The 27,126-nt window shown below is 31.5% G+C and overlaps 2 protein-coding genes across 7 annotated transcripts in view; one reads left to right on the forward strand and one right to left on the reverse strand.

Annotated features, from left to right (window-relative positions):
• Positions 1-27,126, forward strand: part of LOC130451832 (latrophilin Cirl) — a 365,678-nt gene that overhangs the window by 199,094 nt on the left and 139,458 nt on the right. The gene's annotated exons all lie outside the window — the stretch shown is intronic.
• Positions 4,215-6,333, reverse strand: LOC130451833 (uncharacterized). The gene is made up of 2 exons (XM_056791140.1): positions 5,876-6,333; positions 4,215-5,143 (listed from the first exon to the last, which is right to left on the reverse strand). Exons 1-2 carry the CDS (start codon positions 6,169-6,171, stop codon positions 4,255-4,257), a joined length of 1,185 nt encoding a protein of 394 aa, XP_056647118.1. The 5' UTR covers positions 6,172-6,333; the 3' UTR covers positions 4,215-4,254.

The following is a 27,126-nucleotide window of genomic DNA, read 5'->3' on the forward strand; positions in this document are numbered from 1 at the left end:
ATTTATAGATTGAAAAATTTTTTAACCTAGCAATCGTTCATTCACATTAATCAGATTTAAGTAATGTATTGGTCTCATAAAAAGAAAGTAGCTTTGAAATTTTTCTAACTACTATTTGTGTTTGTATTCACTTTTCAAATTTTTATTATGTTCATGTAGTTGTTAGTTGTTTTTCTCATTTTACAACTCAACTGTTTCGAATCATTTTGTTGTAAATAATCTCTAAAATTTCCATTATTCCTCGTCAAATGAATATATTTAATAAATTAGTTGTAAATCAATTTTGTTTATACTGTAAATTTAATGGGATTTTTCTGTATCATTTTAGTGGCGGTCGGTTACATCCTAATTTTAATTTTTAATAAAATTAAAGCGTACAATTTTCCGCATTAAATCTTTAAATAAATTTGTAGCATACCTCCAATACCAGATGACATCAATCATCTGTTTCAAAATATTAATTATTATAACTATAAGTTAACAGTGACTGTATAAATTGATGTCGCGAATAATGTAGTTGCATTCATAATTAGAGAATTTACGTTTATTATCACCGATACTAATTGCTTTCGTTGATATTTGTCCCCTATTGAAAATATGTTTGATAATAATGCCGATTTACTATGAAAAGTTCAATTTATGTGATTCTGGAATTATTATCTGATTATATCTGATTTACTACACCATATTGATATGTTATGTACACAAATAAAACTGTTCCGAAGGATTTATAAGTATTCAATTTGAAAATAATAACTAAAACTCTATAACAATGTAATTAACATATGTTAGAACTATGTAGATTACAAGTTACAGTAACTGTAGCGTAACCTATTATAAACTACACCTAAATTAGATAGAAGTGGATATTACTGATTCGGATACAATGATTTCTTCTAACCTATTTGGTGAGTGATTCCAAACTGGAATTCAATTCTGTTGTATCGAACACACTTGAAGCAGAATTGTCACAACGCTACCTACCACTTAAACCTTGAATCATGGACTTTTTTTCAAAATCCCAACGTCGAGAACCAGGTAAGACAACTGTTTCGACCGACCGACAGTTGACGCGACCACTGGGCGCTAGCTGGTCACAATGGACTCCTGTTTCGATCTTCATGAACATTTTTATGCTATGAGCACAGCATTACAAAAAGTGAACTTTCAGATCGTTAAAAAACAACGTAGTAACAACATTCGGAAAGAAGGAAGATTTAATGGAAAGTTGCGGATCGTGTAGTGCTATTGACGCGACCACAGACGCTCGTTTCGACCTTCACCAACGATTAGCGTATAATATCTTATGTAGATGAAACTACATACTAGTAGTCAGGCGACCACAAAATGTGGCTTATTATGGGCGCTCTAACGCTCATCTTTTGTATGAGCCCTATACAAGAAAAGGTTTTTTTCAGATATAGGGATATATGTTTTTTCGTTACTTTTTTATGTTTTGTTGTATTATTTTTGTTTAATTGGGGTTAGTTGGTTGCATTATTCAATAACGTCGGTCATTTGGTTAGTGAACTGGCTCACCAGGTTCACAAGTACAGGAAAACCGCAGAAAACCTGCAACAATAATGAGCAGCTGGTATGATAGTTTTAGAAGTAGAAGACATTAAATATCCATGGAGGATTATTGAGGGGCCGATGTAAGAAGTTGTAGGTCATGTTTAGTTCGGACAATTGAGCGATCGATAAATATATTTTGAATAAAAGAAATCGGAGCAAGAGAGTGCGGTTAGTAAAATTCTGAATTATTTTATTGGGGTTGAAGGGATTAGATGATACAGGGGCAGCATAAGAAAAAAAACATTGCTGTCATCTAATCCAGGAGGAAGGGGCTCATTAACTTCAGAATAAAGGCTTCCTAAAAGGCTTGATCGAAAACAACCTAGACAGAAACTTGGGCTGTATTTTGGATCAATTCAAGATCTGATTTGGAGGCATAATTTTAAGTTCAATTCTAGCATTAAATTTTAATTTGAATCAATGGCTGGAAGCAAGTGCCTGAAATTGATACACCTTTTATCTACGACCTAAATCAATTCTATTTATATATTCAAACAATTAGGAAGCTTGTGAACTTGATCTTTTGTTCCTATTAAAAACTTTCAACGAAAAAAATATACAGGAATTTCCTAAAATATTCTAAAAGAGATCCCCGTATGAAGTTATGATGGAGCTTACCTATAAAAAATAATAGCGCAAAGATATAATCTCTAAAAGATGGTGAGTTAAATTAAGCTTTAATGGTTTTTCCTTAAGTTAAAGTGGATATAAAAACTTTTCATACACTCGTAGAGGATTGACCACTGGGATTTTTCCAACATTATAAGGGGTAAAATTAATATCCTTTACGTTCAATTCCAAATGTTTAATTTGATTTACTAATTTACTAATTTAATTTCGTAACATAGAAATGTTGATAAAACTCCATACTTGATTAAAAACATTTATTAATCTTGAAGTTTTTCACTTGCACCAGTAGATACAAGAAAAAAATACAAAATCCTGTGTGATATCTTCTTTTAATCACAATGCTTTACTATTATATATATATATATATATATATATATATATATATATATATATATATATATATATATATTCTTGATTTTAGGTCTCTTCAAAATTAATTTTAATAATTTTTGAAATATAGATAAAATTGATGCTTCGACTTTTCTTTAAGTATTTATCAAAATATATTTGGAGAGAGACCGTGTTAATTTTATTGCGCAGAAAACGAAACCTATATCCACATTCTCTCGAAGAGTGAGAGACTACAAAATGTATTAACAGGAACGCTGAAAAAATATGTATAATAATGATTCGTTCTTTTCGTGAATTTCTGTTATAAGAAAGATCTACAATAATTTCACACAGACAAATCTTGTAAGTAATTATTTTTTCGTCAGATCAAATATGGGATTTGAAAAAACTCAAAACAGAGATGTAAATAGAAATTAACATCTTCATATTTGCTAATACAACTTGAGTTGCTAACTTGCAACTCAATCACCACTAGGCAATTAAGTTAGTCGGTAATTCGATGTCGCGATCAAAGAAATTTTAAAATATTCAAGACAATTCAAATCTTGACCTAGATGAAATTGTTACGACTTGTGTAAAATCCTTTAGAGAATGATGAAACTGCGAATTTTGTAGTCGACTTTCCAACACAAATTTAACTGGGGCTGTAAATTTACTATAAAATAAATTCCATTAGACCTGATGGCTTGGTGTAAATTTGATTTAAATCGTTAAGTTTTGGAATAAGCATTTTTGTATGTTTGTAATTGTTCCTCGATTTTACCAACATTGTTAGATAGATTCGTTGGTAATATTGAAAGAAGATAATACAGCACCTTTACATTGGCCCATGGCTCGTGTAACAGAACTTCACTGAGTATTAGATGGTATCGTTAGAGTAGTATCAGTGAAAATAGCTTCTGGAAGGATACTCAAGAGGTCATTAGTAAAAATCAAGGCCGGATTAAGCTAGTGGCTTGGGGGGGCTATAACCCCGGGCCCCAGGTCCAAGAGGGCCCCATCATTTGGAAATCATTCTGTATTTTTTGACGTGTTGATACCACAAATCTAACGTATTGATATTATTTTGTGAATTTTTCCGGGTTTCCGAATTCCTTAAGGGGGCCCCGTCGTTATTTTAGCCCTGGGCCTTCTAAGGGCCCCCGCAGACTGCAGACTTTTTATCGGCCGATAGTTTGGTCGGTTTCTTAATCAGTATGGAGAGGAATGCATATGCGCACACTACAGCGATTCAGTATCGGCCGATAAAAAAGTTTGATGGGCTACTCGATTACATTCAAACTAATCTGTCGGCCAACTGTCGGCCGACTGTTTAATCAGTATTGGCGCATACACGCCTGCGCATACACGACGATTGTTTAGTCGGCCGATAGTTCAGTTCGCTCTGTGATTTGGCGTCGTGTGCTTCTATTCAATATGGCTTCGCCCAAATCACAATTGTTGATTATAGAAAGTTCCGTCGAAAACTTAATTGAAGAAGTCGAGAAAAGACCTGCGCTTTATAAAAAAATTTTAAAGGAGTACTCCGACGCGAATATGAAGAAAAAACTGTGGGAGGAAGTTTGCGAAGCAGTTGTTGTTGATTGGAATTCGCTTAGCGCTGAGGAGAAAATAAACAAAGGTAGGAATGTAAAAATAAAAATATTAGAGTACTTATGTGAATTTTTATTTATTTATTTATTTATCTATTTACAATTATTACACTTTGTTATATTGACACGGAATCGCGCCTCCGGGAGAAATAAAGTATGACGACATGTACTGTCGCACGTTATTCATATTATTTCTTCCTCGGTTGTCTTCATTTATAGTTAAGTTATTCATGGGACAATTGTAGAGAGTTTCTGTGAAATTTATTCCATCTTTGATTCTTACATAATTATGCAGGACACAGCAAGCTTTAATTATTTTGACACAAAAATTGATATTGACATCCATTGGTCGGTGAAATATACGCCATTTGTTACCAAGAATCCCAAAAGTACACTCAACCATTCGTCGAGCTCTTGTATGTCTATAGTTGAAAATTCGTTTGGTGTAGTTTAAATTTCTTTTTGCATAAGGACGTAGTATATGATTGCCAAGTCCAAACGCTTCATCCCCTACGACAGAGAATGGAATAACATCTCCGACATTATCATTAGGCAATTGCCTTCCGGAGGGAATATTTAATCGGTTTTGGGACAGCCGTTTACCCATTTCTGATGATTTAAATATTTCCGAATCACTAGCTGTTCCATAAGAACCAACGTCTATATATACAAATTTATAATCTGCGTCTGTCCAAGCCATTAACACGCACGAAAAAAACTTTTTGTAGTTAAAATATGATGAACCGGAATGTTCTGGCTGTATCATCCGTATATGTTTGCCATCAATTGCTCCAATGATGTTTGGAAAGTTTGTGCGACTATAGAATTCGTCTGCGATTTTAATCCAGTCGCCTTCTTCTTTGGTTGACATATACAATGGTTGAAGTATATTCCATATTTGCTCACATGTAGTTTTAGTAATATCTCGTATTGTAGAAGCTCCCATCAGATAATCAAAAGATAATGTATTGAAACTAGCTCCTGTAGCCAGATATCTGTAAAAAAATAAAAATTAATTATATTTCAATATCTGTAAAAAATTAAAAATTAATTAAATTTCAATATTTTTCAGGTCGTGATGTGCAAAAAAATGGGCTAATTTAAGGACTTGCTTTCGTCGCGAATTAAACGCTCAAAAGAACACTAAGTCGGGGCAAGCTGCGAATAAAAGGCGTAAATATGCATGGAAAACCGACTTACTGAAGGTAACCTGGAAGAGGAAAATTTTCTATCAAATGATGAGCATGATGATCAAGCTGGTTCATCCACTCCCACCCCTATTCGTCAGCGGAAAAAGAGACCTAATGTACCGAAGCAGACGGACGTGGATGAAGCATTATTAAAGGCATTAAATGAGCCTAATACTGATGAAGATGTGAACTTCGCTTTGTCACTGGTCCCTTCACTCCAAAGTTTAACCGCAGAAGAAAAACTTGATGCTAAAATAAGTATTCTTAACGTTTTTAAACAGATAAGATCAGCTAGGTGCGCTCAGTCTCCGCCAACATGTACGTACAACAGAGTTCAGCAACCCTTGTACTCTTTTCCAATTTCGCAACCGACAACCATTCGAAACATTTCATCACCTGGCAACTCCAACGATACAGCCCAGTCTTATTATTCAAATTTTTCAGATGAATCGCAAATATATGACTTGTAAATATTTTCCGAATTTTGTAATATTATTCTAATAAAAATAGTTGAAAAGTATTTGTGGTTTATCTTACCTTATCGTAACGCTCAATCTCTCCTCCACAGGTATAGAAAGTCTTAAATTTGTATCCTCCTTCGCTATTGCTGGTCCAATTAGCTTGACAAGTTCATTGAAGCTGGTAATGCTCATTCGATAATAGGCGAAAAATTTTTTCGGGTAATCAAGTAATTTGGAATGCATAGTGTAAAATTTTCCACTAACTAATCTGTCACTGAGAATGGGATGCACCCAATGCTCTCGCAATCTCTTCTTGATTATCCTCCTCCGGAGTATGATGAGAGCAATAATTTTTCTGGACAACATTTTCATATTGTGTGACCGCTTCAACAGTCCGTTACAAACTAGTTCGAGAATAGTCGGCCGACTGTTGGATAGTCTGCGCCCTGTTCACCAACCAAACTGTTTAGTTGGCTCGGTGTGCGCACTTTCAGCCCAACCCGACTAAACTATCGGCCGATAAAAAGTCTGCAGTCTGCGGGGGCCCTAAGTCTTAATCCGGCCATGGCAAAAATTTGTGTTGTGCCCACTATAGACTGATATTTCTTATTTTTTTGTTGTTTTGTAACTGAAGAATTTCATGTTAAATTAAATCATCCTAAAAATTTTTTCACTTTTCAACGCGGGCGGCTATGTAAGCGCCTCATATTGGCGCTATTATGAATTTATGCGCAAGCGTGAGTTGGTTTTATAGACGAAGCAACAAGTGAACAAGCAAGTGTCACGCCCCATTTGTATTATATTTATTATAATATATTTCATTATTAAAGTGTATAAAATAAAACAACTCAATTGGTGCTTCGAAAAGACTACCAGTTTGGTCGTCAAAACAGTAGTGTTGATTATTGTAAAGTGATTTGTTGCTACTATGTTAACAAAACCACCCACTTCTCAATAAAAACGTTTTCCAGATCGAAAGTATGTAGGTATTAGTTTTACTCACATTAGCTCTAAATACTATAAATAATATACTCCAATCAGTTAGCAAAAGATCTCACAGACGGACAGTATGTTTGAATAGTTCTCTTTTTCATAAAAATCATTTTCGAATGCATATAAATATGTGAACGGATTTAGCAAAAAATATATTTCACAGTATTAGTAAATCTTCGTTCACCATTTCATTGTTACCAAAAACAACTTTTCCGTTCAATTCATCCTAATTTGCTTGGCTATATTTATAGAGGGGTTAAAATGGTTATATGTGGAGCTTCGATTGGATAATATGGTGTACATGGTAATATCTGATATTGGCGATTGGTTGGACAAGAATCTTGCGTGTAAACATTTCTTTTATTTTTCTGCTTGTAGAGGAATCACTTAATAAAAGTATATATTATACTTTTATATACCTATGCATATATGACTGTGAATTGTGAAGCTTTATTATTGTCATTTCCTAACCAGCAATTATCGTATTTACGATAATTTCTAGTTCCATCAAATAATATGATTTATTTTACACTAACCTTATGTATTTGGTGTTAGCTGTTTCGCGTTGGGATACATAAACACATTTTTGACGTGGTTGAGGAATAACTGGAAGATTGTTTAATAAAAAGTACTATTGAGATCCAGTTAATTTCTATATTTCTCCCAGCTCTATCTAGGATGACCTGGTCGATATTACATTATTATTAGGTAGTTAAGTTTCTTCCTGGATATGAGTAGGTAGATGTTTATTTTTCTTCTATCTAATGGTGCAGTGTAATAAGCTAAATATGTTTTATTATTCATTTTATAAATTGAACATATATATTTATTGAAAAAAATAAACGTCTATTTTCTCTAGCATGATAGCACTCACATACTAAATTATACTTTCATTTATAATATGTTCTAATTATTACGGAACCATTGAAATTTTAGGAATTCATTAAAAACATATTTTAGACAATATCATCATCATACAGTATTGCGTTTTGTAAGATGGTCACACCCAAAAGCTTCATTAGACATAATTGGCAATGAACTTTCAAAGTTTACTGATCATTTTTCTGATTTTTTTCCCAGAGAAAATCAATATTCTGGTTGAAGACTTTTGTCGTATATTTATTGTTTTTAGATTTTACTAAAGATGTTAATGTAGAGATCTCAATCGATTACCAATCTGTGAAATGTAATTCCATATAAACTTTTCTCATGGTCTCTCTAATTGGTTTTCATCACATTAATATCATAAAAAACATTACATGAAATTCATTAAATCTACGAAAGGAAGCAAGTAATTTTCAATTCTTATTCAAAATTTTTCTAATAAAAATGTGCATAACGCAAATACATCATTAGTTTTAGAAATATACTTTTTAATTACACTATATTTACTATCGACTTTTCAATCTCCTATACTAAGGAGATGAGATTTTCCCGACCTTCTCGATATTTACTCACGTGTTCATTGTATGTAAGAAAACAAGAAGATAATTTCGTTTCCAAATCCGAAAGTATATTGTTTTCTTTTTTGTTTATTCACAGCTTGTGTATTTAAAGTACATGTGTATTTTATAACGGATGACACTACTACTATTTCTAAATTACACAATACATTCATCATTTATTGATCCAATGTCTAATGATGTTGAATATACACGGTGTCCAACCAAAAGTACACATCCTATATAAAGTAATAAAATTCTAAAATAATTGTGAAATAAGTCGACATTGATTTCGATGAGGACATATTATACCATTCTTAGAAAATATTAATTGCAAAGGGGGTTGACCGATATCTTTAAGAAAATCTTAAATCTCAAAATATTTTGATAAAGACTAAAAGAAAACGAAATGTCAATGACTCAGTAATAATGATAGATTCTTTTCATACAATCAAATTAATATTTTCTAAAAAAATTAAAAATAGATTCATTTGTACGGTATTGAAAATAAAACGTTCCGCCAAAATTTGAAAGTAATAGGTAGAGGATCGGAATGTTGAAATTAATCACAAACCAACATATACTTTTTGAATTTACATTTTATTCATCTCATCTTAAATTATAGTTTGTAATCAGTGACTGACTGACAAAATATACTATATAAATTAAAAACATATAAAATTAATTGTTATAAATGAGGCAAATAACATTGACATCGAACTATTATTTTTTCAATTTCAATCATTTAAACTAAAAATTATCTAAGTACTACTTTGTGTACAACATTCCTGGTTAACCTGTCTTGAGGGTTTTCCTACACGTGAGCAGGAAACAAATCAAAACTATACTTATTGTTGAGGATAGATATTAGCTGCGGCATTATACTGAAATTGTAAAATGAAAATAAAATAAAAGGCATTCAAGAAATACTTACATGTTTTAGAGGTAGTATGAAAATTAATAGACATAAACAGTAAACGATAAAATTTTATGTTATTATTTCTGATATTAAAAATTTTTATACTGAACACTGCACAATAAGAACACAATACAAAGTACAATTATAAAAATCGTTTACAAAAAATTGTAATAATATGATTAAGTTGAAAATATAAACTAAAATGATGTGGAATCAAACAAAAACTATATATGAAGCCAAACTGGTCAAATATATTATAAGCATGAAAATATCATCTATAATATAAAAATAAAAATACGTCGCCATCTACCGGATATCTGTGCAACTTAGATGCCAAACTGCTGTCTATTATATTAAATATTTTATATTGTACACACTAAAGTCGTATAATAAACATTAAATTTGCAATAACAAATATTCACATCAATAATAGGAATAAAAACTACCCCATCTCCCAAGTTGGATAAAATTACCGATTCCTACAAAAGTTGCTAAAAATTGGTTCAGTTATTTCGGAGTTTATCGCGAACATACATCGTTACACGCAATTTTTATGTATACAATGACTCTGGTACTTATCATTGATTGATTTCATATATTTGATTGATAATATAAAAATCATTATTTGCTTACATTAAAAACAAAAGAGTACTTGCCATATCCTGATTAAACGTAGAGACACATGATAGTATTCAAAGGGTTGGTGCAAAATTTTTGTATTTTTAACAAATAGAAATACCATCCTTGTCACTAAAATAATTTTTCTGTAACCTCGACTACATTTCATACTTGTTTTGGTTATCGAATAATTAGTGCTAACGATATATTTTGGGCGCTTTTGTAGTTAGAAAACCTTAAATACTATTTCGATAAAAACAAATTTTTAACAAGAATTTCACTGAGACCGAATTTTATTCTTTGACTGAGCTTTGGAGCTTCTATAACCGTATAACAATCATCTTGTTATAAAGTAGAACAGTTACTCTTGAGTATTTCCACTTAGAGAAACAAACCATGGAGTGGAAGACGCCGATGGGTTAGGGGATTTGACACCTAAACAGTCACCCGCCGTTTTTCATCTCCGTAGGATATATAGTCAAGTAAAGAAATATATAGATATATAGACGGTTTCTCCTGCATTATAATATGATGGAAACCAAAGGCGTACCACGAATTATATGCACTTGTTGGGGTTATTTTTATAATTATTGCGTAGTTGTACCCACATTTATCATTAAAATAGAAGTAGTAACGTTTTAGAGATAATTTCTTCGCATTTTCCAAGTTATGTATTTTGCTTTCTTCAATTCTCAATAAGGTATTTGTTTGTCCCTTATCGCTTTCTGACTACCTTGTTTTATTGAACAAGATACATTGGGTGATTCATCAAATGCTAGAGATTTTATGCATCCACAATATAATAGACATCTCGAACTCCTAGATTTCTTCTGTGAATTATCTTGAATATAATAGAAATAATGTTGGTTTCGAATAACAGTCCAATTAACTAATAAAATTCTATATCTAACAAATGTGATAATATGTGCATTATTGGAGAATTGTCATGTACTTTTCGTTAAACTCAGAAAAAAAGGATTTTAATATTTATTTATAAAATGATCTTGACCACTTTTTAAAGAATTTTTTTGTCACATATATTATTTATTAATAAACATTGATTTCGAGTTTTGCTTTGAAAAAAGCGAGATGCCTAGTGTTTTTAATTAATCTTTTCTAGATTTTTTTTAAAATTAACTAAATATTTTTTCACAAAAAAAAACGCTACAGTATTTGTAACACGAATATCTATCTGAAGATCCAATTACTGATGAATTTAGTCAAAGATGATTGAACTCAAGATATGGAAATAAGCTGTTAAGCTGAAAATACTATAACTTTTAATCAATATCTTCAAATTGAAAAAATATTATCATCAATTGTGACAATGCTTTAGTGGAAATAGTAAGGCGTCACAATTTTTGTGATGTTGAAAAATGTGAGCATGAATTTGTTAAAAACAATCCAAAATATATATTCTAAAAACTATACGGTTTAGGGAGAAATTACTTCACTAAAGTGATCTGATTAACTTTTTTATATAACTATAATTAATCTATTGCAATAAGGAACACAAATGTTCTCATATTGTGCTATCGTATATATAGTTAACATTATTTGCACTTGAAATCATTCAAAAAATCTGAAAATTGATGTAACGAATTTGCATGAGATAAATGACATTCTTAAGAATACTATGCGATATGCTTGGAAAAAAACTTAACCTTAAGTGTTTGCCGAGGAGAAATTATTACTTTCTAATGTATGCACAACATCTCACTTTTTCAATCGACATTAACACTATCATTTTAAATAATACTACGTATCAGATTTCCTCCGTCGCTTCCGTGACAATAAACCAGACCAAAAACAAACAAAGCAAACCAAACGAAACAATCTCAGATGCTTCCTCAGTAGGATTATATAAATATTGAAAATGCTTTTATCCATCAAGATTTCCAGTAGTCATTTTTCTGCGTCTATAGCATTGTTATTATCGGAAATATTCAACGAAATTTACTAAAATTCTTTCAATTATCTAACGATCGCTATGCTAAATCTCTTTACCGGATTTAAGCAATGATCCGAAGATTTAGATTCGACGAACAGTGTAATCGACAGATATATGCTCTGTTTAATTGATCCTGTCAATCATTGTGGATTAACGGGTAAGGGCCCATCCCTCAGGATACGCTTATGATGAGTTTGTTCTTGCTTCTTTACGCTTTGTTGTACCACCGAAGGGGACAAAATAGGCCTGCGTCCATAACTTCTACCAAAAATTACGTTCGGTAATTATTATATTGTCATTGGAACGAAGTTATCTGGTTTTAAAATCTGCTTGAGATTTTATTCTTGTTTAAATAATCGTCCTATTATAAACACTCTTTACCATATATTATCATGATATTAAAATTTATTTTCCCAAGAATAAGAACCTTTTTGAAGAATATTATTCGAAACCCAAAAATTTATAATGCTTTTTAATTTAAATTATAAAGGCAATCATCGTTGGGCTTGTTAAAATTACGCGTTATTTGCAAACTTCGTGCAAAGTGCTAACGCGATAAAGTTAATTAAACTGTTTACAAAATAAATGAACATTCTAGAAGTTTATAATTTACAAAATGAAAGGTGGTATCACAAACTAATTTATCAAATACTTTTATGGACATAGAGTACTTAGGTAGATTTTTTCTGTTCTTCAATACAGTAGAAATGTATTTATAGGTAGTGAAAAGATAATTTGAGAAGTAACTGTTGCAAAGACAAATATTCTAAGTAGTACAATAAAACTTTATATCATTTTATTTCTAACACAAGCTTCAATTAAGAATTGAACTATTCTGTTCCAACCATTGAGTCAGAATATGTAGTAACACAACCAAGTATGAAATCACTTTTACTGAAAATACCTTATTCTCATCTTTTTTGTTGCTAAAACTAAATATGTACTCGAAAATATGTATCAACTATCATTACTTTACATTTTATATATATTTTATACTATATTCACTCGATAAAGTTAGTTAAAATAATTAAAAAACTAGGTATAATGGATATGGATGACTACGGAATCACATTTTTACACCACAAAGTTGGTCTTCTTTTTTTTTTAACATATTTTGTTTTTTACCGTCATCTTTAAATTTCCTGAACATGTAAACATTTTGATGACAGTTTTTGGTATATTTTTGTCGAGTTTCTGATTTGTAAACAAAAAAACTTTTTTAAAAAGATTATTTAACTTTAGAACTAAATTTGCTCTGGATAAATCGTGTGTACCACATAAGGTATAGTGTGTTTGTATTGAAGATATAAGAACATGACCAAAAAAACGAAAAAAGAAAAAAAATTATGTACCAATAATATGGGGGAAACTAAAAAATCATTTGCAGTGTTTATATTACTGGTCATAACTCAAGAAACAACAAAGTAATAAACTTCCTTAACCTTCTGCCATTTGATTCTGATTAAGCTCAACAACTTGGTGAGGGATCTGGGATTAACGGAAGGAAAACTGAATTGCCTGGGTGTTCACATAAAAAGTGCTTGCTGGTGGGGTTTAGTGTATAGGAAAATTTTTCGAAAAGAGGTGTCTGTCATAAGTTTAAATACAAAAAGGAGGCATTTTATTAACGCGTACGAAACGAGTTTGAAGGTTGTGTTATTGCACAAAAGTATGTATTCCTGTTGGTCCTTTACTACATACGAGGGCGGTTTAACTATTATTGAGACAAACGCTGTAGATGGCGTGCTTGTATGTTTTGGAAGTCGTGGCTTGATTATGTGTTAGCTGGGACCTTTACTAACAGTGTGGCATAATTTTCGTCGGGATGCATATTTTAAGCGTGCTACTGTCAGCATAATTATCGACTGCACACCAGACAACAGTCGCCGCGTAGAATAACTCATTTTGGAGGGCCGTAGACTTAATGTTCGAAAATTTCCGCTAAACTCTGCATTAGTATTGGTAGCGTAGAGTCTATTCATACAATTCATACAGAACTAGGGTGAGAGAACATGCCCCCTACAGTCCGGACTTATTACAATGCGACTACTACATATTTAGACCACTAAAAGAAGCCCTCTAAAATTTAGCACCGACGAAAAGATAAAAACATAGCTGTCCGAGTAGCCCAAATAATTATACCGGTATCAAAAAGCTTTTCGAGAAGTGGCACAAATGTGTGCTCACTAGTGAGTAACTTACCTTGAGAAACTATGAATTTTTGTAAATATTTTCGATAATAAATAAATGTGTCAGAGCGTTTGTCTTGATCATATTTGAATCGCCTATGCGGTGATATGAAAGTAACATGTATGCTTCTTCGTTAGCAAGGGGGTTTTACAAATTTACCATGTTTCTTGAGTTGATGTTAAGTATATCTAGAGATCAGCATTGGTATAGAAAGACCTGGCGAGAAGAACATTCTACGCAGAAATCTTGTATATGTATATTGAAAAACGTACTTTTACAACCTCTACCCAAGTTGGGTCTTATGGAATAGTCTTCAAAGGTATTAGGCATTGGAAGTTGAACGTGAACTCTGAATCTATATTGACATTAAATGAGTATGTATATTAACCAAGTAAATTCTTATAAGGGCTACTGGAGCACTAGTGTGATAGGGGTCTTACAGTCACTTTATCGAGAAGATGAGCAAGATCATCGTAGAAAACGCTTCACAAAAGGCTTCGAAGAAAAAGACAAGATGGAAAGCTACAAAAAAGCTACCAATAATAATATTTTTGTTGGCCTAAATATTCACAGTCATCTAGTAACTTGGAATTGATTATTTAAAGAACTTGAAGGGATTGTTAAAATTCTTCTTAAAACCAAGTTAGTACAAATATCGAGCGTCATCTGCTATTTATTCACGGATCTCCATTTTTACAGTGTAATTTTTATGTGTAATGGAATTTTTTGTACAGAAACGTCCAAAATGTTACATATATCTTATACTGTCTTGGCGTGCGACTGATCAGACAGTCAATACGAGGTAGTCAGCAACATCTTCCATCGAACATAACTATGCTTAAGTGGAAGACGTGCTCTGGTCAATTTTTCTAGCATCTAATTATTCAAAAGGTTTAGTCGCTCTGAACAATTTTCTTTATCGGATAGTATGACGAATAAAAATCTTATTTTCGGTTATGATTGGAAATTTACTGTTTCCTAATATTTTTGTTTATTTTTGTCAAATATAATCGCAGTACGTAGTTATGGTGCTAGTAATTTAGCTTAGATCAACAGATTTTTTTAGAATGTGACAAATAATTCTATATTTTAATGCATAACATATTCAGTAAGTATATTCTTAATTAAACAACACTAATCCTATAAGGAATACAATGTATTGTGTAATTTAAGATTGACAGTTTTATTTAAATATTCCCTTTAAACAGTCATGTATTTCTTACAATTTCTATTTTACCTTACCATATCTCGCATACTGTTGAGAATAATGATATTTATTCATAATATCAGTTTTTTCAATGCTTCAATCATATCTGAAAATGGACAATGCCAGTTTTTGACTGATATATTTTTTATGTTTGTTCTGTGTTATAACTGGCCTAGTCTAGCGCTTCAGCAAGGGGAATAAAATGACGCAAAAAGGGAACGTAGAGGGTGTACGAGAGTACAAGAGAGATAAATCAATACCTCTACAATCTTACCGCTATTTTCATCCGTACCACAGAGCTTCGTATACACCCTACACCCACAGGTTGAAATTATCATGCAAAGGACCTTCCGAAAATTTAGATCCAATCACGCATTCAAATCTAATCTGCCCATGGACGGTTTATAGTACAGGGGATTATACCGAAAATGAAAATTAATCAAGGCAACACAACAAGCAAAAGTTATATCCGCATAAATGAGTCCATAATATATATATATATATATATATATATATATATATACTGAGTGACATGATCGAACAATAAATAAAATAATAAAATTTCCTATTCATTGAATTGAATTGCCGATTTTTATAAATAACAAACTGCAATAAAAAACAGACTTAAACTTGTGCTTGTAATACATAAAGTATCGATAAATATAATAAGTTGTTTTTTACCTTATATTTATTAAACTTAGAAACCTTATAATCAAATCAAGTCAAAATCAACGCTAATATTAAAATTACGAACTCCTTGAATTATCAGCATTTTACAATTTCATATTATGGATAGTTACGAGGTGTGAATAACCGTAGTCATAATACTTTTTATTCGTTACAAATTTTGCCTCTTGTCAAGATGAAACCTCTCTATTTAACAGTTCCATTGTTGAACGTTGTACTGGAAATCGGTATCGCTTTAAGATCGGGAAGTGCGGTGGATGTGCTAACCCATAGTAGATGCTGAATTTAGCATAAATAGCTCTCATAGACAAAGCAAAAGGGACTGGTACGTTATCTTCCACAAATCGAGTTCTCATCTTCACATACGCTCACCTATGGCCGTCATACGACGACCAGGGCAGGGCGGAAGGAGGATCGTCTGACAGACAAGTTCAAAGATGTCATGAGCACGCTCGCAGGTAGCTGGTAGCAACATCAGTATTAGTATCTCAAGGAAATTTATTATAAGCAATGGACAGTTTTCGATAATAGCCATGAGCTACTTGTTCATCACAAACAAACTTAAAATCCTAAATGGTTATAAGCTGATGTTAGAAAAATTTCCACTGTCAATCACCGATGTAATTTATATACAGAGTGAACTACAGATAATTATATACATACATACTTAAACACGTCGATTTTTGTTGCATTTAGATTCCTTATTTGATGTTAAGAAGTTGGGCAAGTACCAATAAGGAAATTGGTGAATGAGAAACATCTTCATGGTAAAACTGAGTCTATTTTAAGAAACAAAAATGTTTCAGTGATTCCCCAAAATCTAATGAATACTGCAAAATATTTCCTAAACTCACTCCGTATAATAACTTGTTTACTGCTTTTGATTTATAATCACGAATTCTACATTGTTTCTAAATATAGAAAGATCTGTCCTTAACATAACATTGCAAGGGCATGTGTATTATAAAGAGTTTAAATTACCTTTATGGGTTAATATTAATCACAAAGGCAGGGGCGAAATGATCAATTGCAGGCAGCTTTTGAATAAATTTTGGTTTAACGTTTACTTGACAAAACAAAAGCGGGCTTTTAATGAAACTATGTGTATAGGGAGATAGTTAATTATTACGATGAAATGCTGGAAATTTAGAGCAACAAACTTATTTTTCTACGTGTTCAACGGTAAATTCAATAAGCTTCAGCTATAATCCTTCTGCTTAAAATTGACATTCAACACTCGTTGTTGGAAACATGCTTGTATAAACTTCTCTGTGTAGGAGTATTCAGTAAATCAAGCTACTTTCGCGTAAGTACTGAAACATTTGATAGTTGTTGTCCAGGTTACAATGGAGTAATTAAATCGAGGAACATAGATTAGGTGTGTTCTCGTAAAGGAGAAACGTATGTAAAACCTAGATTTTTTAATTCTTTAAATTGTATTTTAACATTAAGTTGGTACTAAACAATATAGAAGAATGAGTTTTTAAAATTTGCGGTGGGGTGTTTGTGACAAGTTAAAAATAGATTAGCAGTAGATTTTCTGCTAAGTCAGCAGGAAGACAAATTGCTTGTAATTGATGATTTTGAATTTTAAAAAATAGAAACTTCAAAATTCTTTGGTGCTGCTCAGTAAAAGGATGTAAAGCAAAGTGCCATACCGACGGAGGTGAGTTCGCTGGAACGTCTTTGTTCTATGGTTTGAGTATGATAAGATACCACCGTTAGTCTAATAATATCCATATACACTTCTTTCGTTTTTAAATAATTAAATTGATTTTGTTTGCTTATTTCAGAAAGCAACAATATCGTGGATTTTGATCTAGATCATGGCAAATGTGCAAAAACTAAGTAGAGAAACTGCAAACGTAAAGCAACTACCGACAAAAGGCAAAAGATTGTATACTATAAAATTGTTAAATCACCGTATAGGGAGCATTTAACTATAAAATATATAAAGTCAATTCGCCACACCATTAATAGATATCGCTTTAAATTTTATAAATAATACAGAACTGACCGAGGAGAATATTTTTATTAGGCTTTGATTCAACTATTAACATAATTACATTTGGAACTAAAATAAATTTACATTGTTTAAAAAACCCAGCAACATTTTACATGGATATCACTTTTAAATACTGTCCAAAGTACTTTTTCTATTTGTTCATCATACATGGTGTTCACAATGAACATTTATGTTACGTCGATCTTTTGCCTTTCACCGAATAAACTTTCAACAACGTACATTACTGCTCTTTCGTGTAGCCTTTGAAAAATTTAATATGGCTGTATATCCTTCTCGAATTGTTATCGAGTTTGAACTAGCTATTCTCAGCGCCATAATTACTGGTTGGCCATTATCAACCGTACTTGGATGTAGATTAACCGAACCCAAAGTTTGTGTAGGAAAAAACAAATATTAGTATTAGTTTCTGATGATAAAAAGTCTGATGCTTCAGTCAAATGGCTGCAACATATATTTGGCGTACCTTATCTCTTTCCTGAAAAAGTAAGTCAATGCTTTTTCGATAATGTCATGGAGGGAGGATATGACCAATAGTTAAATTTCAAACATGGTTGATTATTTGGTAGAAAATTACTTAGCAGAGGATGTAGTGTTCCCTCCACACTTATGGGCATCCAGATCCAGCGATATGTCACTTAAGATCAATCTGTATGAGTCATTTCAATCTCACTTTTCTAAATTATTTTACCATCACCATCCAAATATTGTAGTCTTATTAGACTATTAAACTGCTACATATATAAAAAATAAAAGAAATAATTGTTCAGTAAAAATGAAAACTAAAAGAACAAGACAGACGAAATCAATTTCAGAAAAACAAATTAACATGTTAAATGAAAGTAAAATAACAGAATATGAATTTGTAAGATACCTATTATATTCAAAATGTAATAATGTAATATTTAGAATGCAAAATATTTTGTACTTAAATACACTGTAAATATATGTATAATTTTTGTTTTTCATTTCGTAATTAAAATCCCGAGCTGCATAATCTTCCGTCACGAGTTGTCTAATCTTCACGACAACCACGATCACGAGTTGGCACATTGTAACAGAAGTTAAAATTTTATGGTGGGCTTAAAATCACAAGTTGGCGCACGCCTCAAGAAAGTTTGTCTGAGATGATACGGTTACGCTATTGGATAGGGGTACAATATTGCATTGTATTTCTTAGTAAAAAGATACGTTTAATTAAATCGTTACGAAATTCTGTAGTGTTTCATAAATTTTGAAACCAATGATTTTAAAATTGAAATATTCGTTTTCATATATTAATAGTAACACTTTTCGGAAAATTGCTCAATAACAAACGAATTTTAAAAACAATATAAGAATTATATCTGTTAATTTTAAAGGATAATTGAAAGTAGTCACAGGTAAACAATAAAAAATATTAATGAATCACTGTCAGTTTCAATATTAGTCGAACACTGCAAAGTAGTCCAGCAAATTTGACAAGAGAACATACCAGGTTTAGTGTCTCAATAAATTATAACTTATGTTTCAGACACATGACTAAGATATAATAATGCTTTTCTTATTTATTCACACTCTTTCTATTCGTAGGGTGAATTTATAAACACTGTCTCTTACGTTCTTTATGTATGTAAACACTTAACGCTGCACTTAACTAACTTATAATAATTAACTTATCACTAGCTTTTAACTAACTTATATAATTTATTCAAAATTTTCTATTACTCTCTAAAAAATAAAGAAACAAAACAAATAAATTAATAGACCTTCCTAGAAATTAGTTCAAAAGAAGCAATGTAAACAAATCGCCTGCCGGCCGGATGCTTCATGTCGGGGACGAGTTCGTAATAATATGGTGAAAACGTTAAAACCCCAAGAATTTTATTGTAGTGAAATGTGTCTCTCTGAAACAAACATAATGACTGTTTTTGTCATTATGTTTTTATATTGATGATTGGTCAAAGAGTTTTTTACAATTTCAATTGCAATATAAGTCTTTCAACGCTATTACAGTGTGACAATAACCACTATGACTTTGTTTCCAAAAATACTAACGCTCAGATTCTGAGTTGGTTTTAATGCTGTCACTGGCCATAATTTCAATGATTCAACATAATACTTGGGAGAGTCACCAAAAACTGCTAGTCCTTCCTTCGTGATTAGGATAACACTTAGGAAAATTCATTTCTCATAATTTGCTTATTAATTAAGTGTGAAGAGTATTATTTAGATGTTCTCATTCGCATATACGAATTTCGAAATTAGAGTTTTTCAGAATCAAAGTTGGTTCATCCACTACAGAGTAGATGGGGACGCCAGTTGTGAAGAAGTGATGCATATGACAATTTCTTTGAAGTCTGTTATATTTTTTAAGAGCTCTTATTTATTGTAGCATGTCATAAGGAATTTTTTTGTATTCCTTTTGTTTAATCGCAAGATTTCCCATCATCATTATCAATTTTATCCATTTCTTTGAAAAATAGGACAAGTAATGAAGGAAATCTCGTCACTTTATTTCATACTCGTTTACCATACTTGAAACTGTAGTATTCGAACAATGGATAACATTTTATGATGCACCCTTCATAAGCAGTTTTCTTATGTGAGAGTATGATTGGTCTGTTAATTTACGTATCCCTGAGGCAACAATTCCCGGCTAACGCTACATCAACACGGAAGCATAGGGAGCTCTAGATCGGGAGGGAGGCGAGACGCCACATTGAAGGGCTGAAGGCTTATCACAGGAATAAAATTAGACACTTAGCATAAACTCCAAATAGATTGGGACTTGATTGAGGTGGGTGTAAGTGAAATTCCTTCAATATACAGGGAGGTATATTCACACTGTAATCTAATCGACTTGGTAATAAATGGTATTTCACTATAGGAACATGAACTTATTGACAAGATTTTTTAAAACTGATGACGAAGCTCAGAATATACTTTATTATTTAAAAATCATCCTTCAAAAGAAGTTGCCTTCAATGAGTATGTAAGCGTTATTTAACATCCACCCGTCGTTAAATATATGGAAAGCTAAAGATAATGTATGTATTAAATTTAGAAAATTACATGCGAGGATTATTTTCTTTCTATTTCTTCATGAACTTAAGTGCCCTTATTATGGTTTGACTACGTCTCTTTTCCTTACGATTTCTTATTGCTAGTAGCCAGTGCAACTGAGCCGCCAGCGAATGTGTTCTTAAATTCGTTATTTGCTGATGTCGATATAAGACATATAATAATGATCACATGACCCTTTACAATTGTGGTCTAGTTAAAAAATGCTTGACATACTTCATATGTAAATTATTAATATTAATTTTTGTTTCAGGTAAGCTATTCTGCAATTGTTCATTGTGACAAAATGGGTATGTCAGTTTAACTTCAAATTTACTTGATAAATTTTCATAATTATATCAGTACAGTATCATAAATTACGTTAGCACTGTATTCAATTTTTTCCGTCAAATATAGATCAAAATCTAAGTGTTGATATTAATAAGCAACCGAATAAAGTTTCTGAAGTTTTGCAAGACAAAAATCTAAAAAGTTCTCATCTTGCATTTACGAAAGGTTGATTTAAAATTTCATTCTTGGTTGGCGGTCAGTCGTTTTGCATATTGAAAGCGTATAAATATAGGTTACACACTTTACTTAGCAGTATTATTAATGTTGACAATAATTTCCGAGAGTTAAGCAATATTGTGATGATGAGATAGCTTGAAGTATTAACATTGATGTGTTAAGGCTAATACCTTTCCAATGCGAGTTGATTTCTATTGATTTTATTACGGTCGATATAAAAGCATCAGTAGCAAGGCTAAATAGAAACATAAAACTTGCCTTCTAGCTGCTCGTAATATTCTTGTATAAGTCATGTTGATGATGCGAATGCATAGAAATTGGAAAATGTACAGATCATGAGAAAACAATGAATTCACATTTGTATCAAAAGGATTTTTCAATTAATAGCTTTACAAAAAGTTATTGATAATTCTTCATACACCTGCGAGTATTCGATTTGATCAGTAAATCTTTATAAGGTTAATCTAAATGATATCTCTACTTTTTATGACTTTCTACATAATTTAGTCTCATTTTGTATATATTGGAAAAGGAATTTAGTCGGTTTTCTTCCGTTCTCGTTATATTTCCAGTTTCTTCATCGCTCACTTAATTCATTTGAGGGTAACTTGGACATTACATGTTTGACGGGTATCAACATGTTCTGTTAAGGTTGATCATATACACGTATGCAGCTGGAATAAATAAACTTATCATGACCAGTCAAAAACGCCGCCATTTTTAGTATTGTAGTGATTTTCAATATATATAATATAAAAATATAGTTTTTCGTATTTGTTGAAAAAGTGTGACAGTCGTCCAATCACATTTGAAGTGTAATGGCATATTTGTAACCCCCAATGAACGTATAATACACTTCCTTTATCGTAACAAAACGGTGTGGACGAATTGCACATTGCAGAATTTCACTTATTTTTAGTTGAATATAACCAATGGCATCATGTGAACAAATTAAAAAATAAGCTATTAGGAAAAGATGATAATAACATCCATAAGTAATATATTTTTAACGATATATTTGAGTCGTTTATTACATCATAATATACAAAATGCGCCGAAATAACACCTGAAATGTTTTTAAGTTTGGAGATAGCAAGCAAAGTAACAACTACACAAGAATAACTTTACTGTGTACCTCGATGGTAGTTATAAATAAGAAATTGGGTCCTAAAGTAGAAAATACTCTAAATGTTGCACAAAGGTTAGTCCGCAGAGGTAGAATATACATGATCACGTATTTACCATCAAACAACTTATAGATAAAACTGTCCGCCGATATACAAATGCATTATTTGGATTTATTGATATGGAGGAACCTTATGATAAAGTACCATAGTGATCCCAGTCAAATACCTTGAAACAGAAATAAAAAATACATCCAATGAAGACGCAGAGAATGCCAAGAAAACTGAAAAAGCTTTCGATACATATTGTAGTATGAACAACTTCCTAATGAATAAACACGAAACTAAATGTTAATGAAGCAATTTAGAGACCAATATTGATTTAATTGATTCTCAATAATGGACAAGTGCAATGCAAGTTACAGAGATAAAATATTTTAGGCATGTGAGAGGTGTTACCAAGAAAAATAGTTCGCTCATGGAATTCATTAAACAAAGACAATTAATGTAGTGGGTTAGGCAAATAAGTTGTAATTTGTAGAACCGTTGACGATATTCATACTGAACACACTGTTTACACTACTACCACCCACCAATAAACCTTCTCCCGCGAAAATTAATTACAGCGGGAAGACCTAATTGGCGGGAATCTTCACATTTGTATTACTAAACCAAAAAGTGTTTAGTTCACTTTCAGTCTTTGACGTCCATGGTGTTTCATCCGTTAATTTTTTAGATAGTTGAACAGAGCGAGTTTATATAAAGTGTGGAAAGTAAAAGCACGAAATATGAACACGAATGATAATGACATGCTAATTTGACGTGGTACTCGACTATAAAGAGTCGGAAAGCAATCGATTCTTATCTCTGTTCGAATATCCTCAGTGCTCACTACTGTCACCCATTTGTCCCATTACAAAACAACTTATACAATTGAGAATATTGGAAATTCAACAATAAAAATCATACATCTTTCATTCAAATTTTTTAATACTGTTTAGAAAGCATTTTATTATTGTGTTATTCGATATCCGAGCAATTTATCACCCGATTCTCTCCACATAACATTTTATGAAAACGTTTATTTGTTTACACGTTTCATGATGTCATGATCATAGTGAATATGGTTTGCGGCGATTTAAATTTATGAATAAAAGTTTTTTTTAAATTTAATTTAATAAAACCTTTAACCACTTTTTTAAATTTTAATTCATACATTTGATTATACATTTTGATTGTTGAAAAGAGGATTTTACTCAACGTTACAAACTGTAATGTTGCATATTGGATTTTGTGAATAAGCAACTAGCTTCGTCAGTTTTCGGTGGTGAGTCAATATGCCTTCGTACACCGTTGAAAAACAACATGGCTACTTAATTAGATATTATATATAATAAATAATGGACTCTGGTTTCATAAAAGTTGTTCAATTTTTTAATTCAATGATTTTTTCAAATTTAGTTGTCAACAATGCTTTTATAAGAAATTGTATTGATTGACAAAATAGTAGGCGATCAAGTATAAGAGCGAAACGTTTCATGCTGCATACGATCGATATATTAGAATTAGATGTGATGTAGTTACAAAAACCGAAACGCATCATGCTGTAAGATAATATGAATCTACCTTGAATTCTTTCTACAGCGTCATCCCAGTAGTTTTTGGTGCTTGGTTTGTTTTTCTTTCCTCATTCTAACTTCTGTTTATCGCATATCAGTTTCATAAAAGTTTTATATATCATGCTTTGCGTTTCCTGTCAAATATGTATCTCAGGAGCCTACAATGGTTGCTGCGTTTATAACTTGGTTTCTTGTTTTCTGGTAAATCTCAAGGTAGCTTGTTATATCTATTATACTGTGGCAGCAATTCGAAATATGATTTGTTCAATTTAACCTTTATTGCTATCGACTTAAGAATCATACATTGTCTTGGTAAAATAATGATTTTATCTTCGACATATGAGGCCGTTCATCCTTGATTTTTGTATTTAAACGATCTAACGACTATGTAGTATAAGCTAATGATTGTCTCTTCTTTTTGGAGATAGTAAATGAACAATATTCCATGCGCATCCCAAAATACTGCAGACGTAACCTTCCCAGCTGACTGTTGTGCCTTTGGACGCTTTGGACGTGGTTCACCAGCTGCAGTCCTCTTAGATGATGATCGTTTTGATTCCGGAGTGAAGTGGTAGATCCATGTCATAAATCGACGCAAAAAATCTAAAATATTTCGTGTAAAAGTGGTCAAACAATGCTCCGCATCACGATGTTGTTTTTGATCGACTGCGAGTAAACGCGGCACTCACTTTGAAAATGGTTTCTCATGATCAAATGTTCATGCATAATTGTGAACACACTCTGCCTTCTGATATATTTACAGTCTCTGCTATCTCACACAATTTCAATTTATGATTAGACATAATCAATTCGTGGAATTTTTGATGTTTTTTAGAGTAACCACCTCGTTCACCATTACCACGTTTAAATTTAGCAAACCAATAACTAATGGTTCTTTTCGATGGAGCAGAATTCACTTTTCAAGCCATTGCCGAGCTTGTGCAGTATTTTTTTCATCAAGAAGCAATAATAAATTAACACACAAAATCAAAAAAACACCTGTTTTATAATCTTTTAACTAGAAACTATAATTTGCATCTTGTTTGCATACAGTTCCCATTCTTCTTATGTTATCATTATTCTTCAACAAACTTCAAAATTTACTTTTGTTTTTATTTTTCTTATTTATTTGATTTTCTACTAAAATATTCATATTCATTGGTCAGAAACTTTTGTTAATGTTGGTGATAAAGTTTATAAATCATCTAACAGTTATAACTATCATAAATATCAAAAACTATCCAAATAATACTATAATGCAACAATTTCAAGAAACACATAAAAATTTTATTCAAATAATAAATATGTTTTTTTACCTGATAAGTTTCTCCACTTTGAAGAACTGATTAAAAGGAAGGTTTATCGTATCTTTCACGCTCCTTTTAACATTGTAGTTCATAAAATTTCCATGTATCATACATTACATTGCTTATTCCATATTACTTATTCTTATTACTTCAAATATTACATTTTCCGAAGTGGCCACTTTCAAATAAAGTTTTGTATCTATTTTTGTTTGGTAAAATACAATTTGATTTTTAATTTATGTTTATTAAATTTCTTTCGACTTGGTCTTTCCGTTCAAAAATTAAAGCATACGGTATGATTAACCTTTTAATATATTCCATTTCTAACGTAAAAAATTGAAATTATCCATTGTTTAGTGTAGAATTAACATAATACATTTTTAATTCAGGTCTGTAAAATATCCTTATAATATCTAGGAAACATATTAATAGTTTACATCTTTATTTAATGTATCAAAGTAATTGTGTGCATTATTTAGTAAAAAAGTAGAAGTGAAAAGCAATAAAATTATTTAATTTTTCATCTTGGATATTTTTCTGTTTAGTTATATTAAGGATTTATGTTTTATGATTTCATAAATAGCGACAAGAAAATGTTTTTAACCTAAAGGTTTTTAAGCCTACGCTTTTACAAAGCAGCAAGGGGATCAGATTATAGATCTTCTATTTCAAATGAAATTGCCAATTTAAAATAAGAAGTGGTAAACAACATTAAGTAAGAAATTGATACTACAAAGGCATTAGATTTTCATATGATCATTGGAAAGGAGTTAGAAGGAGAGAGAATCCTGTTCATCCGATATGAACTTTGACATGTACATCATAGACAGATATATTATTGTTTGAAATTTAGTTTTCGAAAGATTATCAAAAATTTGAAAATAGTAGATGACACTAATGTGAAAACAATTTGAAACTTTACTGCTAAAGCAGAATACTTCATTTGGGTTTTTTCTTCTGTAATATTGTTCTAAATATAGTCTATGCTACTTCTGGCTCTAACCATCGTGCTCTGCCAATATAATCCCAAAAATCAAAGACACAAAGACATGCATAGAACAAAGAACATAAAAAACACTTAGAGTGTCAACAACTTTTTCCTCTGCTTCTCTAAATATAATTCTAAGCAAGTGTACCACAGTTTCCGTCGAGTGCAAAACATCAACGAAATAAACATGTTTAGTTTGAATCTATCTTCTCCCAGGTCACAGGTTTATAAATCTTTATTTGTGACCAATTTTTCCTTCGTTCTAGAAATAAAAGAAAGGACGTACTTCTATTAGAAAAATTTTTTGAATCTACCCACATTAACTCTTTAAATCAATAAATATGGTTAACTTTTTTCATTTTGTACTATTGAAAAACTGTAACGTTGGTTGCTCGGTTTAGTTAGTCTATAAGAGAAAATTTCATCCCTCTAAATTTTTGATTTGTTACCCATTATCTTGACACTGGAAATTCAACTTCTATTAATAGTTAAAATTATTTGAGACACAATTCCAGCAATTTATAACAATTATATCAATCATGGCGGCTGCCTCTCTCGTACCGTAGAACATAGAATCTAAAAGATCGATCGTCCCCTTCTCTCGGTCAGGCCATATGCATGAACGGTTTTTACTACTGGATTCTTATAATGTGGATTTCTGTGCTTTATAACAGATTTCTCCTACCATC

The sequence above is a fragment of the Diorhabda sublineata genome, chromosome X, assembly GCF_026230105.1.
Source record: "Diorhabda sublineata isolate icDioSubl1.1 chromosome X, icDioSubl1.1, whole genome shotgun sequence".
Taxonomy (NCBI): Eukaryota; Metazoa; Arthropoda; class Insecta; order Coleoptera; family Chrysomelidae; genus Diorhabda; species Diorhabda sublineata.

Coding starts and splice junctions, on each gene's coding strand:
- LOC130451833 (XM_056791140.1), bottom strand. CDS start 6,171: ATGAAAATGTTGTCCAGAAAAATTATTGCTCTCATCATACTCCGGAGG. Junction 5,144..5,875: donor AGATTGAGCGTTACGATAAG/GTAAGATAAACC, acceptor ATTTTTTTACAG/ATATCTGGCTACAGGAGCTA.